Below are 16,155 nucleotides of genomic sequence, written 5' to 3'. Positions count from 1 at the left end.
ATGTGTTGTTGCCCAAAATGCATTGCTGGGATGTAGAAGCAGAGCTGCCTCGGTAAGATTAACGGCGCCTCCTGTACACCAGGCTGCCCCCCCACCACTCTCAGCCAGCTTGGGGATCACGGGGGGAGTGGGGGGTACTGAAGGATCACAAACTAATTAAGGTCATAATGGAGTTCAGAACTGTTAAAATTGTTTATAAATCACCAAGGGGAGCCGCGCATTCCCCGGCGTCCTGTGTGTAATTAGCTGGAGCCAAGGTCACAATAACAGCGGCGCACTTTTGGGTCCGAAGCGAGCATGCTCACAATGGCTGCTGCGGCCACGGGGTGGGGGCTGGGGGGCTGGGGGGTTGGGGGCGCTACAGCAGTCTGCCTTTTGTAATAATTTCCTAAATAAATAACGAGTGCCTCTTGGGTCAGTGAAATATACTTTCGGTGATATTAATGGACCGCTTGTGTGTTGTGCCTATTTATTATCTCCTTGTAAACATTGCAGGTGTTTTTTAGGGACTCTCAACATAAAAATTGTGGCGATGTCCGCAATTATATTGTATTAATTTTTTTTTTTGCTGAAATATTGGTCTTAGGTAAAATCTTTTGTTTACCAGCTAACGGTAAATGACCAATCAGGTGTCCCTCGGGTCATTTGTAACCAAAGATGTACAAGGATTTTAAGCCATTGAAAGGGTCGTCGCAGTTGGTCATTGGTTGCGATGGGAATGAGCAAAATTTTGGTAAAGGCTGCCTTTTGCGTTGTTCCTTTTCATTCCACATTTGTCAAATATTTGTCACAGCTGTTTAACTTCCTTATCCGTCACTCAGCGTTCTGTGTAAGCGTGGAGATTTACACAGCCCTCAGACCCTTTGTTCTGAAGACAGAGGCAATTTAGGCCCCATAAAACAAGGCACTCGTACATCAATTAAGTTTCTGGTTTGATCAGGCTCTGATAAAGATTTACAAGTGCTCGCTGAGAAATAAAACGGAGCTGGATGGAATGGGTGGTCCCACAATTGGATCTGACAAGCAGGCCTTGTGGCCCGACGGCTTGCTTTATTGACCAAAATGCCAGCGCATGGCAGTGACTTACAGCCGGCCATGTTTGCCAGACTCCTACATCACTATGCGCCAGCCTGATGTACGGCCTTGATGGGCACTTCATTGAGCTGTGTTCACTGGACTAAAATGTTGTGTGTGTTTCGACACACATGCTGTGCATACTCCCCAATGGAAATCTTTTTTTTTTTTTTTTTTTTAAATATCTTAGGTTTACACACACACACACACACACACACACACACACACACACACACACACACACACACACACACACACATATAGAGTCCCTTACACAGGTACACAGTTTTATTCTGTGGTCTTGGTAAGGAATATTGATAAATAAACTTGACCCAAACAGAACTCACCACCATTTGGAAGTTGGTATAAAGGTTTTGTCCTTTTTGCTAGCAAAACTTTAAAAAGGATAAAAATTTGTTTAGTGCTTCTCACCACCTTTTCCATACCTTTTGGGGGTCATTTGGTTCAAAATGTCCCCTGGAAGAAGCAGAAGAAATCAGATGCATGCAAGCATAATGTGGTTCACTTGCCGCTCACTAGGTGCTGCAAGAAGGAGCACTCTGGCCAAGTGTCTGAGAGATGCTGAAGTGTTATGCTCCTGATCTGGGACTGAGGAGGGCACTGGTGTACCAGACTCACCCTCACAATAGCCACAGTGGAGAGGAGCTTCTGAAAGTCTGAACAAGCAAGGGTCACTGCCTCCTGCTTGCTAAAAGAAGCCCTTTGTGTCCTTATCATGGGTGCTATTGTGGAATCGGACGTCCCACTATTGTCGCATGTCCTTGTTGTTCTTGACTTCCTTTGTGCTGAGTTGTCTAGCCAGAACAGCCCCGAGCTGGTGCACTTTCTTTCGATATTGTATAACTGATTACATCTTTCGAGCCATTGGTGTGTGTGTGTGTGAACACCTGGTGGTTGTGTGTTTTACAACAGAGAGAAGCTGTTAATGTTGGTGACAAAGACAGTTTTTTCCAGTCCTAAGGAATCTTGATACACACAGTAAATCGCCCACTTTGCCACCCATCATCTAGATAAACTCCCAAAGCTCACACTTTCACACTTGGTTTAATTTGCATATGACATGTAGGCACAAGAAAAGAGATTGAGCTGGAGTGCTCACGGGATCAGAGATTCAGTAGTGTCTCTCTTTAAGCTTCACTCGATTCAGAATTCCAGTTCCAGCTTGAACAATGTGCAGAAGCACTGGTTTGTAGGAAGGAGCAGTGAACGGAAGCATCACAAGTGGATAGTAAAGGTCATCCGGAGCTGTGCCTGGTGTCTCTGTGACTGCGCAAGAGGACATGCATTTTCCCGTCAGACACGAGCCTATTAAAGGGGCTCAAGGTTAATAAGATCGTCTGTCATCGGTGGGGAAATTCGCTAGCGGTGCACGCTTTATTGGCTGGTGGTAGAGTTCGTCGGAAAAGGTGCTGCCCGCCAGAGCATCTTTAATAATGCAGTTGTAATTACTACCGCCTCTCAGTGGGCTTATTGGCTCCTTAACACAGGAGGAATCGCTCTGAAACACAGGCAGAATGCACCGGTGCTTTCAGCGAGACATGCGGCTCATATTGTGGGTTGAAGACTCTTTAGGGTTTTGTCTGTATCACAGTTATATTTGGGGAGACTGTATCTGCTACTAGGATCTAAGGGAAGAAGGGCTAGTGGTTGGGGATGGAGGTCAGCTGCTGCTGTTTCACCTTCACTGCCACTTTGTTTTGCTCTGTAGGCTGGGCCTGTTGACACTTAGTCCCATGACACGGTTTGATCTCATGGTGGTTAAGACCTCAGTGTGATTAACATTACTGCGAAAGGCAGTGTGGCAAGACAGTGGGGACACACACACTCACTGCCCTAATAAATGGCTAAATTTTGCCCAGCTATACCACTGCCTCTAACTCACGGTCACTTAAGTGGTAAAATAAAACTTTCAAACCTGAGCATAAATAACTGAGAATGAATTATCAAATGCCTTAGTGACACTGCAGTGTTTCTCTTTGAGGTACTTTCACTATTCATAAGATGCTATCCTTTATCTGCTGAAGAGTGTGTTAATTATTAAGTCACTTTTTCTAGGAAATGAAGTTTGAGATATTATTTTGACCTGCATATCTTCTATGTGACGTTATTAATTTCAGTTTGCGATACATTAGTGACAGAAATTCTTCCACTGTGATGTATATTTTTGCCTTAAAGGAATATTTAATTTCTGCGTACTTGCACATCCTGAACACTGGCTAGTTTGGTCTTGGGCCACAGCACACATGATGAGCAGCGTGTTCATACACAAGCAGTGTGTTTTGGTCCTGTCCAAAAGTCCAGATGTCCTTTGCAAATATGAGTCTTGTATTCATGGTAGTACATAGTGCGCACTCTGTAAGGTCCGCTAGCAGTTTCCATGCACTGGTTTCCTGCTCTGATCTCTCCCAGAGGCCTGTTAATTGCTATGAAATATGTGGCCGCGTCAGCGATATTGTTGATCGATATTGGCGACAGCTGCTTTAAGTGGAGGGGCGTAGTGCACTGATCCATCATTGTTAACCTTCACTCGGCTCTGCTGTTGGCCAAGGCTTTGGCGCTGGGCAGCATGACGGCGTCCAGGGCCACTTGGTGTGACGGGTGGCCAGCTAGTCCTTTGCCCATGGTGCCGACTGGCCAGTGCTTACGCCAAGAAATGAACGTGGTAATTGCGCTGCACCTTGCGTAGGAATGTTGAGATTAAAATAGGGGCTTCATTGATTGCTTTCATTCTTTCTGGCAGAGAGCCAGAGGAGTGAAGTGTTGCTTCATAAATGTGCGTGTGCTCGCACATGTTCGAGTCAATAAATGTTATGCTTGTTGGGCTCGCATTTTTCATTATTTCTGTGTATCACTGCAATAATATTATAGTGTTTGTCTTTCTCTGGATTTTGCAAATGCATATTGACTTTTTCCAATGAGCTTTGAAATTTATGTCCCATTAGGAGCTGTCAGTTGATGTTATGATAAAGTATAGCTAACATTTTGGCAAAGCGGTAGGTGGTGGTATTTGATATATAATGCAAAACAAAATAACTGGGTTAGTAAAAAACCACTAGTGAGAGGAGCGAAAGGTTTCTTTGCTGGTGACTGATTACTCCATCCAGTCACTGAGGTAGCTCATTTGGGCTCTGGACCAGAATTGTGCCATTGCATCATACTCACATCCCCCGTGTCTCTATTTTCCCAGGATAACTACACCTTCGCCCAGCCGGGGATCCAGCGAAAGGTCCAAGCCCTGGAGGAGCTGGTCAGCCGGATCGATGGTGAGTTGACCTCCTGTGCACGATGATCTGCTCGAAGGCAGCCAGCCACCCCCAGCAGCATTCTCAGAACTCAGCGCCACTTTTTGTACACTATACCTCCGGTCCTGCAGAGCCAGATATTGTTCAGTCTGCATTAAATTCAGCGGCTCCTGCAGTGTGGGGGCAAGAAAACACAGCGGATGTTTATTGGGTCTTTTTGGCCATGGCGCCATTTTTGTTTTTCGCTGCAATCATTTGCTGCGACGGCTAGTGCAGATGTCACAGCTCTGTTGTGTTCTGTGCTTCGCTGCATTCCCTGATGTCTTTCCACTGGCAGTCTTCCTTAGTCGCTCCGCTGAAGCTGAGCACTGTGCTGTTTGCTGACTCCGATTTGAGTTTTGAAACGCGCGCAGGGCGCACTCTTAGGGCCATAAGTTAAGAAAATTCTGCTTTCATATGCCTACTTGTCCTTGTTGTTGACGTGGCTCCAGTGTCAGACAATGAGAAGTTGCTTATGAATGAAGGAAAGAAATTAGTTATGTGTGGAGTACTTATTTTCAAGCTAAAAACGTTCCATGTTTTGCATTCAAATGGGAATGTTAAGTGTCTGCTAAAAACTAATAAAGGAGAACAATTGCTTGTTGAAAACAGCATTTTCAAAGGAATTGTGCTCGGAGCAAAAGGCTATTGCTCTCATCTCGCTGCATGAATTATTGTTATTATAATTCTAATGATTTTCTCACCACGGGACATGTTTTGTGCTGTCCCAATTGCTTGTTGCAGCCATAATGAAAGTGGAGGTGCGTAGATTGTTGTCATGGTCTCTCGACGGTCTAGTCATAGGTATGCACAGTGATTTAGACCTCCTTTTTGTCCAGGAACAAGTTTCCCCATTCTCTCTAAGGACCACTTGAGTGAAAAGTGTATTTTTTGGTTTACTCTTCTATTGGAATTGCTGAAATATGAATGTCAGGGGAGTGGAGTGTGTTCAAGCTTTGTACAAGTCCTTTGTCTTTCAGCATCTGATATCATTGTTCATGATAATTTGCTGCAATATAGGGGCAAAATCAGAGTCATTTCAGTGCAAACTTTTTCTGATTCATACTTGTTCAGTAAAGTTTTAAATTCAAACCTGAAAAGATAATGTTTACCACTCCAAAGCAGATCAGCTAAGAAGACGCATTTTAAAGAAACAGTATTTTCTCAATTATCCACTAAAACTCTCAAGTTTACTTTCTTATTTTGTGTGCGTTGTGGAACACTTCTGCCCTGGGCTGTCAAATAAACGTAATGGAACAACGGGTCAAGCAAAAAAAGAAAAAATTGCACGCTGTGTTTAATCACTGATTGCAGTAACGGGAAGCTGGAAGTGCTGTTGTTAAAGTTGCATTGTAGCAAGGGTTGCGCTTTCACTCAGTGCCAAAGCAAGACAATAATCCTGGCTTGGAGTACCTTCACCGTCTATATTGGATTTTGCTTTTGCTTGTAGGGGGTTGTATCCTCCCAACTTGCCAAGCACAAAATCCCCCAGAGCTGCATTTCATGACCAGTGATTTGTTTACCAGAACATTATTATTTTTTTTTATTTGAATTAATTTTCATTTTGATCGGTTATAAAGGCAAAATAAAACACAAGCTTTGCCGCTAAGGAAGAACTTTGAATTTTTTTCATATTCAAAAGCAAATAATGTTTTGTATTTCATTATATTTTGTTATAGAAATTGTTAAATAGGCTTTCAGCTTCCTGTCTGGCGTTATAAAGTCAGTCTTTGGTCTCTCTTCATCTGTGTTTTCGTTTTGGTGATCGTGTTAGTTTCTGTGAACAGCTGAAGTGTAGGCTGTATCCCAAACACCCATCTTGCAAATGTTTGTCACTTAGATGTTTGTGCTCATAAAACACATCCATAAGCAAAGCATGTGTCTTCTCAAAGAGACCTTTGTGATCATCTGCCGTCTCCATGAACAGAAGGTTTAGCTACATAAAGCAGATTGGCACCAGAGCTGGTGTGCCGTCTTCCAGTTTAACGTTCTCTTAAAGGGTAGACGTTACCATCGGATATCTCACTGCTCGCAGAGATTCCAGAGTCATCCACGCTTGGTTGGCCAGAGACCATCACTCCTACTAGAATGGTCCTGAGTTGCATCTTGAGGAGGAGAGAGATGAAGGCCACAGATGTTCAACATTTGGTGCTGTCACGGCCCTCCGGCGCCCCGCTTGTTGGCTAATTGAAGCAGATTCGCCGATTAACCGTAGTGAGACTTCCTGTCACGGTGGTTAGGGGCGGCTCCGCTGGTAACGACCGGTGGGCTGATGCGTTCCAAAAGCCATCATATCCTTGCTTGACCTCACCTCGTGCTGAGAGTGGGTCAGGTTCACTTATCTCTGAGAGGAAGATGTGCTGTGTCACGTTACATCCAGCAGCTGCAATTCAGCCCTCAGGCAAAGACCTGAATCGAGGCCCTGCCCTGAAAAGCCCAGTAAACCAGAGGGATGTGGAAGAGTGTCTCAGATAAGAGCTACAGCAGGAAACGATTGAGGAACATTCATGGTTCTGTCCAACTGCTTTAGTTTTTTTTCATATCCTCCACCAACCCTCTCAAATGTTACTGTTGTTCCCCATGTTTATTTTGTTTCACACAACTGGTTTGTGGCTTGCGGTTCTGTTTGACTCTGTACTCTACCTGCCCTTGGATTGCGAGCCTGTGTTATTCCTGTGACCAAGACAGGGGGTACATCCCCTTCCGCACAATTTTCTCCAGAGAGTCAGTGGTGCAAGGTCAACGTATTTTTATCACTACATCCATAGCGCTGGATCTCCAGCTGCTCTTGTTCACGCTAAATGCTCCCTCTGAAACATTTCTTCTGCGAAAGGGAGTTGGAGCTGGTTATTTTTAAGTCACTTGAGAGCCGTGTACTTCGCTGCACAGGCCGTATCTCAACGGTAGATTTCTGGGTCTTTATTTTAGAAATGGCCTCCCTTTTAAAATGTACAGTGTCACATTTAATCAGGCGCTTGTTAGGGCCAGCCCTGTTCTGTAATTTGCATCCTGAACTATAATGGAGTGTGGTATAAATCAATCATTGTCTTTTAGTTTGCATCAGTCCCTGTGCTATAGTTAAAAGGTTTTCTAATTGTATCAATGACATTTTGTGGTCTCTCATCAGCATTTCAGTCTGCGGGCTTTAGTTGTTCTGACGGTAGCAGGGAGTATAATGGTTTAATAGACTGACTTGTAACTTGATTGCCGGTTCAAGCCCAGCTGGAGACCTTGTGCTGCTACCCTTTACAAAGGTATAAGTGAAATGATAAAATGCTTGTTGGGATAAAAGTGTTGGATAGACAACAAAATAATTAGAAATAATATGGGGAAGGGAAACCAGCTGAGATGACAGAGGAGTTTGTGTGTGTGACTTGAGGGCAAAGTTCCCAGGAAGAGGTAGCCGCTTTGGTCATCAGTGATAAAGGTGTTATTGGCCCCCCGTGACCCCTGCAGTTAATGTGTTGACCGGCGCAAAGCTGAACTTTCAGCTGAGCTCCACGGGAGGCTGCCGTGCTTGCGGTGTTCATGTTGAAACGTACTCCTCCAGTTTCCCCTCTCTGCGGTGTCATTATTGATCCGCTGTGGTTGGCAGCAGGCTTTGGATCTGGGCCACGAATCCTGTGTGAGACTCTGCTGTGACAGGCATCAGCTAGCTCTGCATGTGTGGCCGGCACTGTAGCGCCCCCATGCAGAGGTGGTGGACGAGAGCCATGTGGCGCAATGTGATACCACACTTTTTCTGCCCACTATGATTGAGCTGGGAATGAGATCAACACAGCACTGATTTCTCTACATTGGGTGATTTTTCACAGAAACAAATCAGGAGAAGTATTCTGCTAGTTGGAATAACATTGAGACCCCACGGGACTCAGTCCTGTAACCTTTCGATCACAATGCAGTTTATTACGTTTGTGGATTTCGTGATCTGTTGAGATAGTGTAGTATGAACCAAACAGTTTCACATTTCTACCATTTTTACACTCCTCCTATTGTATCAGGGGAGTGCGAGCACGGGGTTATTATGCATCCTTCACTGTTTACAATTGATACTACTGGGCTGATGTGAGCTCAGTGAGGTCCAATACTTCTCAAAGGATTTAAAGACAGAATCAAGGTTTTGGGTCTAATGTAGTCGGTTCATAGCCAGTTTGAGGGAGCACATTAAATTTCTGCATGGGATGTGCCTAGGTTAGATTTGGGGAAGTATATAATGTGGTGGTTCATGACATTAACTTGTAACCTGAACATTGCCAGTTGAAGCTCCACTCCACAGTCCTGCTGTAATATCTGGGTACTTACTCTGAACTGGAACAGTGTAACAGCTATAAATGGAGCAAATAGTGTAAGTCTCTTTGGGTAAAAGCATCATTTAAACAAATGAATAATAACCTTTGTACCTGAATGTTATTTCTCTTTATGGAACTTCTCTACATTGATGTATTGCTGTATGTGGATGTTTATATTAAATTTCTGTATGGAGTATCTGTACATTTGATTTCTCTGTGGGGCTGTAGTACATTGCTGTGTGGGATATTTATTATAATGCGATATGGGTTGTCTACATTTTATTTATGCATGCATGATTCAGAAACTCTTAAGTTTTGAATGTTTAAAAGCTACATCTTTTCAAATCCTGAGAATCTGGAATGTTGTTGGAATCTGCTGGATTTCTCCCAGCTCACTGAGATGGTGTCTTTCGATAGTTAGTGTACTTGTCTCTCTGCCACCGCCAGTGATCTGTGCATTGCTTTGCTGTGGGGGACACTCTAGATTAATATGGAGGTGAGGGATATGTGTACCCAGGGCAAGCCTCTGGATTCACAAGCCTCTGGAGTTGATAGGTCTGTAATCCCAGGTAAGGCGGCGGATTGTCATCAGCGAACGTGTCCTGATCACTAGCAGTCTCTCTATTGCTGCCTGTGGTATCTGTTTCTGTGTGTGCATGTTTCTCTGAGAGTTGCACTGGTAGCCTTAACCTTGTCAAACACAGTCGCTCACTCCAGAGCCATTCCCCCAGGAGACTCCTCAGTCTGTCCTTTCCATGCCTCCCTCTCAGAGGAGGGCGCCACTAGGCGATGGGCATAAAGGCCAGGCTTCTCCACTGGTGGATCACACCCAAGGTGCTGCCACATGCTCTTTTTGTCAACTGTGTGGCTATGGCAGTCAGCGTGCTTAAGAAGGGTCACCTTGAGGTTTACAAAACCATTTCCTGTGTCTCTTAGCTAATGTGAGCTGGCCTACTTTGAGCACTGTACCTTTCCCTTTGTATATGTCTGTGTGTCTATCAGTCACCTTGTTTCCTCTATCCTCTGTTTGTGTAACAGAAATGCCAGATGGACAGAACCTGTTTTCCACACCTTTGTTGTCCTTTGAGTCTCAGGCTTTTCTGTGGGGTGAGAGACATTGGCTGTCAGATATTTCAGATAGTGCACAAAGCTCTCTGTGGCCCATTGATGTCTCTCTGTCAGTCCTTTTCAGGCTCTAGCAGTTTCCGTAAAGCACACAGGGTCTGCTGTATCGTTGACCCAGCCGGACATTAGAGTAGCTATTTCCTGTGGATTCTTTAAAACTGAAACAGAACTCAGTACACAGCTGTCAGCGGGGAAAACTTTGAGTGGAGCGCTCTGCTGATGAATTTGCAGCTGCTCTGTCGGCTTCATCTCCCAATGCGACCATAGGTTTTAGACAAAAGTATCACAGTGGTTTTGGTGAATCCAGGCTTTCCTCACAAAAGCAGCATAATTCATTCCCGAAGATCTACTCATAAAGACAATTCTCGTAAAAAGGACTCTTCATTACATTAATTGAAATGAGGAAAAATGGATAATTCATTTCTGAGCCACAAAAGGTCTTTTTTTTTTCCCTCAAAACATGCAAAATTCCTGCCTTTTGAACATGGAGTATGTGTAACTTTAAACTACACACGCAGTCTGAAATCGCTTGTCCTGAGCAGGCTCGCAGCAAACCGGAACCTAACCTGGCAACACAGGACACAAGGCCTGAAAGGGAGGGGACACACCCCTGACATGACAGCAGTCCGCCGCAAGGCACCCCAAGCGGGACTCAAACCCCAGACTCATCACATAGCGGGACCCAGCCAAGCCTGCTATGCCACCGTGCCCCCCAACTTAACCAAGTACAGAGTTTTCAAACTCTTCTGGACCCTTTAAATCCAGGCTCCAGACCTATGTGTTCAAAGTTTCTTATACAAAGCACATAATATGCATGCTTCTTTTTATATCCCTTTTGCCTCTTGTAAACTGTTACTATGTAGTACTCTCTCTTGCAGATTTGTTGTCTTATCTATTCTTGTGTTGAACAGAAGTGCAGAAGGTGTCTAACAGTTTCAGGTTTGATTTTGAAGATGGGCTTGAATCCAGCTCAGTCTATGTGAAGTTTGCATGTTCTCCCCTTGTTTGTGAGCTTTCCTCCCACAGTCCAAAGATGCAGTGTTCTGGTGGTTTTGTAGCTCTAAATGGGCCTTAGTGTGTATATGTTTAATTCAATTAGTGTGTGTGTATCCTGCCTCACATCCGTGCTTTCGGGATAAGCCTGTCAACGGGCCAACACCAGACTAGTGGTTATTGGCAATTAATGATGGGTTCTGCTCTTGTTGTGTTGTAATTTTTCAAATGCTGTTACAGTTGTCACTCGTATATCTTTTTGTTCAAGCGCTTTATGAAGCGGCTTTTTAATGTGCTATATAAAATAGATTATCATTATTACACTACTTAACGAGGCAAATCACATAATTACTGTAATCACTCATAATGCTCGTAACCCCTCTGCAGAGTTATTGGTAAAGTATTATTTGCGATTAAAGAACAGTAACTCAAATCATTCAAAGCAATTTGTAATGATACTGCCTTGCAAGAGATTTCTATGTGCTTTACCACTCGGTTTTAATGTGGGTAAAACTTTTCCTTTCAACTGACGTGCACAGGGGAAGGCGTGCACCGCATGGGGAGTGGGATTCTTCTCTCCTTGTCTGGCAAGGCACATATTTGCATGGAAATTTCTGTTCTCAGAAGGTATTTTTTGTGTCAGTTCTCGACTTATGCAAATTCAGCGTTCCAAATTGTTGGAAGTCGGAATTGTCTTTAAAAAAAAAGAAAAAAAAAAACTTTCATTATGGGAGGGAACCCTGGATTTACAGTCTGAGTGGACAGTAGTGGTGAATGCGACAGAGACACACGGTTCCCACACACCTGAGGTCTTCTTCCTTGTCCCCATAATGCACTGTGGTGTTGGCAGTGGCTCAGCTAATGAAGTCACATGGAAGAATAGCTGCTAGGTTTCCAGCCTTGCCACACCCTCAGCAACCCCTGCTGCATATTAAAGACATTTGCTCTCCTCACCCACCAAGGACTTCTCCCCAGCCACCCTCACCCTACCCTCTTGCTTTCCAGTCCTGTACTCTCCCTTACTTGAACAAGCCTCCCTCTCCCGGCTTAATTACTCTGCTGCCGCCTTCAGTCCCTACTCATCTCCTTCCTCAAAAGGTTTTGTGTAGAGTTGAGGACAGAAGAATCCTTGTCCCCCCCTGCTCCATTTCACTGCCTGTGCCATGCGTTTGCCTCTGCTGTGAAGACTTACTGTGCCATTTGGGGCTGGTCAAGTGTGCCTGTGCTGTTTTAGTAAATGCTTTTGATTAAAATGTCAGGTGGTCGCACCCACGCGGGTGAGGCTGTGATCGATGCTTCCGCTATCTGCTCCAGATCAGACCCAGATTCATCGCCCCTCCTTGACCGGCGTCATATTTCTTGGCTTTTAAATGTTGCTGCAAAGGCTGGGATGGAAATGAGTGTGTTCACTATTAAAATAAATGCAGTGAGGATAGCACTAGATAAATTTGGAGGGAGGGAATACACAGTCACCTTCACTCCTGAGGATATTTAGTGTTTGGTTGGGGGTTGTGGAGAGTCAAAGTGGATGAAAGAGTCTGATGCCTTTTATCATTATACCGTAACTCAGTAGGCTATTTTGGGCTGTGTGAAGTTTCACTGATTGTCTAAAAATGTAAGATTATGTGGTGTTAACTTTGTACTATTCAACATGTCCAACTTGTCTACAGCTCAGCTGGTGTCTCTGGTCTGGATAAAGGTGATGGGGTTAATTAGTTCCATGAAATGACCTTCTTAGTCAAATTCATGTTATATGAGGGTTCTTGGACAAAAAACATATCACCTAAAATTAAATATGAAAGTTCTTACATTTATTCATTTAGCAGACACTTTCCTTCAAAGTGACGTACATCTCATAGAAAATATAATGTGTACATTACATTAGCAGGAAGGGAGACATAGATGCAAACGTGTTGTTAGTTTCTTTCCACCATATGAATGGCTGCATGAAACTTTATCAGAATATCCACGACACCTGATCACTTTCCTAGTAATTAATTTTTTTGGAGATACATATAATCATTTGCATTACATTACAGGAGTGGCTGCGTAAAGGTTTGTCCTGGCATGATCTTAAAATTATAGAGCATGAACATTTACACCTTACATGAACTTAGGAGACAGAGTGAGTGTGGAAAAGGTGAGTTTTAAGACCCTTTTTAAATGTTGGCAGAGAATCAGCAGTTCTGAGTGAGAGGAGGAAGTCATTTCACCACAACGGCGCCAGAACCGAGAACCTTTGTGCTTTACCTTTTGTGTGTGGGACCACAGTTCTTTATGCATGAAAATGGTGACAGCAACACATTTTATAATATTTGTGACAATGGTTATTGAATTTTATTGAAATGATCAAAACTAGTACCATGAAATGTGTGGGAGAGTGAATACTTTTTGAATTGTCAATGTTACGTTCGAATTCCGAATTCTTAACTTCTTGTCAAGGTGAGAAACACTGTTTTTGTGGGTTTTTTTGTAAATGTATTATTACTATGAAAGCTGTTTTTTGCTTAAATAACTGACTTAATGAGATGTTCACACAGTTTTATAAAAGTTGACTGAATCTGCTGTTATTAATTACGATTAGTTTAATCAGTGTTGTGACTGGTTGAAACTTAGTGGAACAGTTGTTGTATAGCTGGTTAATTTTGTTAGAGAATAAGTCTAGCATCCACATGATTTGCAGACTGAAACTCATAGCAGGTAATGAATGAAATACCTGTTGTGGATGTGAAATGACCACGTTACTAGGAAAAATGTCATTGTTCTAAATAATAAGCCTGTTGTGGGGGGGAAGGTTTTTTTTTGGAGCTACAGCAGTTTTTCATTATGCAGGACCCTGTTATGTAGCACAAGAGTGTATAGTTTTGTAAAGTAAGCCACCTTGGTTACTGATTTAGATATGTGGTAGATGGGTCGGTAGCCTCGATTCTCCACAAGACCGAACGCTTGGTGACCACACTGCCATACCTGTGTAGCTCCCCCTCTTCACATTAGTCTGAGAAAAGATTTCACCTGTTTACCTTTTAGTTTATTTTCACCATTCACTGAGCCTTTCCACCTACAAATACTTTAATATCCGTCATGTTCTCTCCACTTAGAGAATAAAACGCACAGGGACATTTAGCGATTGTGTTCAGTGTGATGAACAATCAGTTGTAGTTGGCACATTTGAATCAAGGATTGCTGCCACTATCCTGCTTTTTGCCATCATTTTATACCACACCAACGCCATGCATATGCCCAAAGGTTTTCTTTTAATCGCAAATGCACTCAGACATGTCAATCTGGAAAGTGGTGAGTTTAAAGTGGACCTATTTCATCTTTGGCTTGCAGCTGTGGCAGTGGTACCTCTCCAGTTTTGCTGTTGAACAAATTTTTTCACATTTACTCAAATATAACGTAAGAGAACTGGCACGCCTCCCAAGTTGGAGTACTTGGAATGGGAATCAGTTAGTGGAGACGCAGTGCAAATAACAAAGTCAGTGTTACACACATATGTTCCAAGCAATAAAGTGAAGAACTGTTTAGATATAGTACAACTGCAGTGAGTGAACACTCAACTTGTTTTTATGAGCTACAAATCCACGTCCCCTCCTCTGAAAACTTGTCATCTTCAATTAAGTAGAAAAATTCTCTTGTAGTCTTTCAAAGGACATTTAAGTCATTCTTCCCCCACCCTCCCGAATTTGTGTGAAAGCAGTAATCGTTTCATTGTGCATATACAGTATGTGGGACTGATTGTAATGAAGAGCCATTAAGGCGTAATGGTGTCCCCACGAACGCTGTCACTGTGATGTGCATCGCGGAAAAGACGGCTCTCTCCGTGCTGCCGCTGCCCAATTAGCAGCTGAGCGTCTCACTTGTTAAAGTCTTTGCAGCAGCTGTAATTAAAGAGCAGGACATTATTCTGCAAGCTCTTTGTTTACTCCTAGTTGCCTTGTGCCCTGGGAATAGTGATTGATACAGACCAGCTACCAAAAAAAAAAGTGTCGCTTCAGTGCAGAAGGAGGTGAGGTGGGTGTGTGTGGGTGTGTGTGGGTGTATGTGCGGGTATGTGTGGTGTCAAAAAGGTAACGTAGACCAACACAAAGACTGTGTGTAGTATTGGTAAATTGACATTTAGAACTACTGAACAGTGTGGCTTGGTACCTCTGGCAAAGTGGGACGGGGTGCTGCTGGTTTTTTCGCAGCACCTGGACTGTGCACTCAGCTGTGGGTTTGAATCTGGCTCAGTCTGTGTGGCGTTACTATCTTGTCCGTCTGATCTTGTGGGATTCCTCCCACAGTTCAAAGACATGTTATCGGTGTATGGAATAAGTGTAAATGCATTGACACATGAATACAGACTTGAAAGGCGCAGAACGATACACACGCAGTACAGTGTGTGAAAGCTAGCTCATTGCTTATAGATGTTCCTCCTGGCAGAAGGCACATTAAATGACTGTCTTGGCGGGCGGCTCCCAGCAGCACAGGTGAGCTTTGTGAAGATGCCTTTGTGATCAAGGCCTTTCCTCTGTGTGTGTGTGTGTGTGTGTGTGTGTGTGTGTGTGTGTGTGTGTGTGTGTGTGTGTGTGTGTGTGTGTGTGTGTGTGTCGGGACCTCTCACCACACTGCGTGGGAACTGTACGTTCCAGAGCTCGACAGCGAGGTCTTAATCCCACCACTGACACCGTCACACACAGTTTGCTCTGGGCTGCTGCTGGGGCCGGGAAGCAATGCTTCGTGTCTGTCTGCTTTTCTCCGCAGCCTTTTTGTCCTTTTCACTTCAGTCAGTAAGGATCTCTCTCTAGACAGATATTGTTCTTGTAGTTATACCTTATATTTTGGAGTGTAACCTTTTGGGCAGTAGCATTTACATGGTAGAAGAGTGACTTTGTGTAACTACGAGATGGTTTGGTTTTTACCTGCGCTTGGTGTCTTGTTAGCCTGTCTGTGTCGGACCAGAGAGCCTCTGCTGCCACAGTCTCGTGTTTCTGAGTGGCCCCCTTAATAATGGAGAACGTCACCATGTTTTACACTCTGAATGGCAAGGGTTACACCTGGGAACAAGAGAAATCCGTGTAAGACGTCATTCTTTTCATTGCTGATTGTAGGGGACCTAATAATTGGTCAGATAAGACATGGTATTATCTGGAAGACTCCAGTCTGCAAAATGTCAGGAGCTGCAGAGTGCGTGACTTGGTCTGGCTGTTGCCCTGGAAATGGGCTATGATGACACTGGAGGGTGGAAGGGTGAGGGGGGTAATTATGGGATTGGTGAGGAGGGTTGAAATAATGGGAAGCGTCAATCTCAGCACAATCTGCAGCTGGGCTCACTTGTCTTCCTTGGACCTTCTGACCCTGGCTGTCCGCCCCTCACGCCTCGCCCTTTT

The 16,155-nt window shown here is 44.0% G+C and overlaps 1 protein-coding gene across 4 annotated transcripts in view; it reads left to right on the top strand.

Annotated features, from left to right (window-relative positions):
- Nucleotides 1–16,155, top strand: part of tbc1d22a (TBC1 domain family, member 22a) — a 90,883-nt gene that overhangs the window by 46,288 nt on the left and 28,440 nt on the right. For all 4 annotated transcript variants that reach the window (XM_018730123.1, XM_018730124.1, XM_018730121.1 and 1 more), the window contains one exon: nucleotides 4,283–4,358. In XM_018730123.1, coding sequence (XP_018585639.1) covers nucleotides 4,283–4,358 — 76 coding nt within the window. The remainder of the gene's footprint in view (nucleotides 1–4,282; nucleotides 4,359–16,155) is intronic.

This window comes from Scleropages formosus, chromosome 21, assembly GCF_900964775.1.
Source record: "Scleropages formosus chromosome 21, fSclFor1.1, whole genome shotgun sequence".
Classification (NCBI taxonomy): domain Eukaryota; kingdom Metazoa; phylum Chordata; class Actinopteri; order Osteoglossiformes; family Osteoglossidae; genus Scleropages; species Scleropages formosus.
Note: the sequence above shows the minus strand (reverse complement) of the source record. Positions and strands in the feature narration are given on the sequence as shown.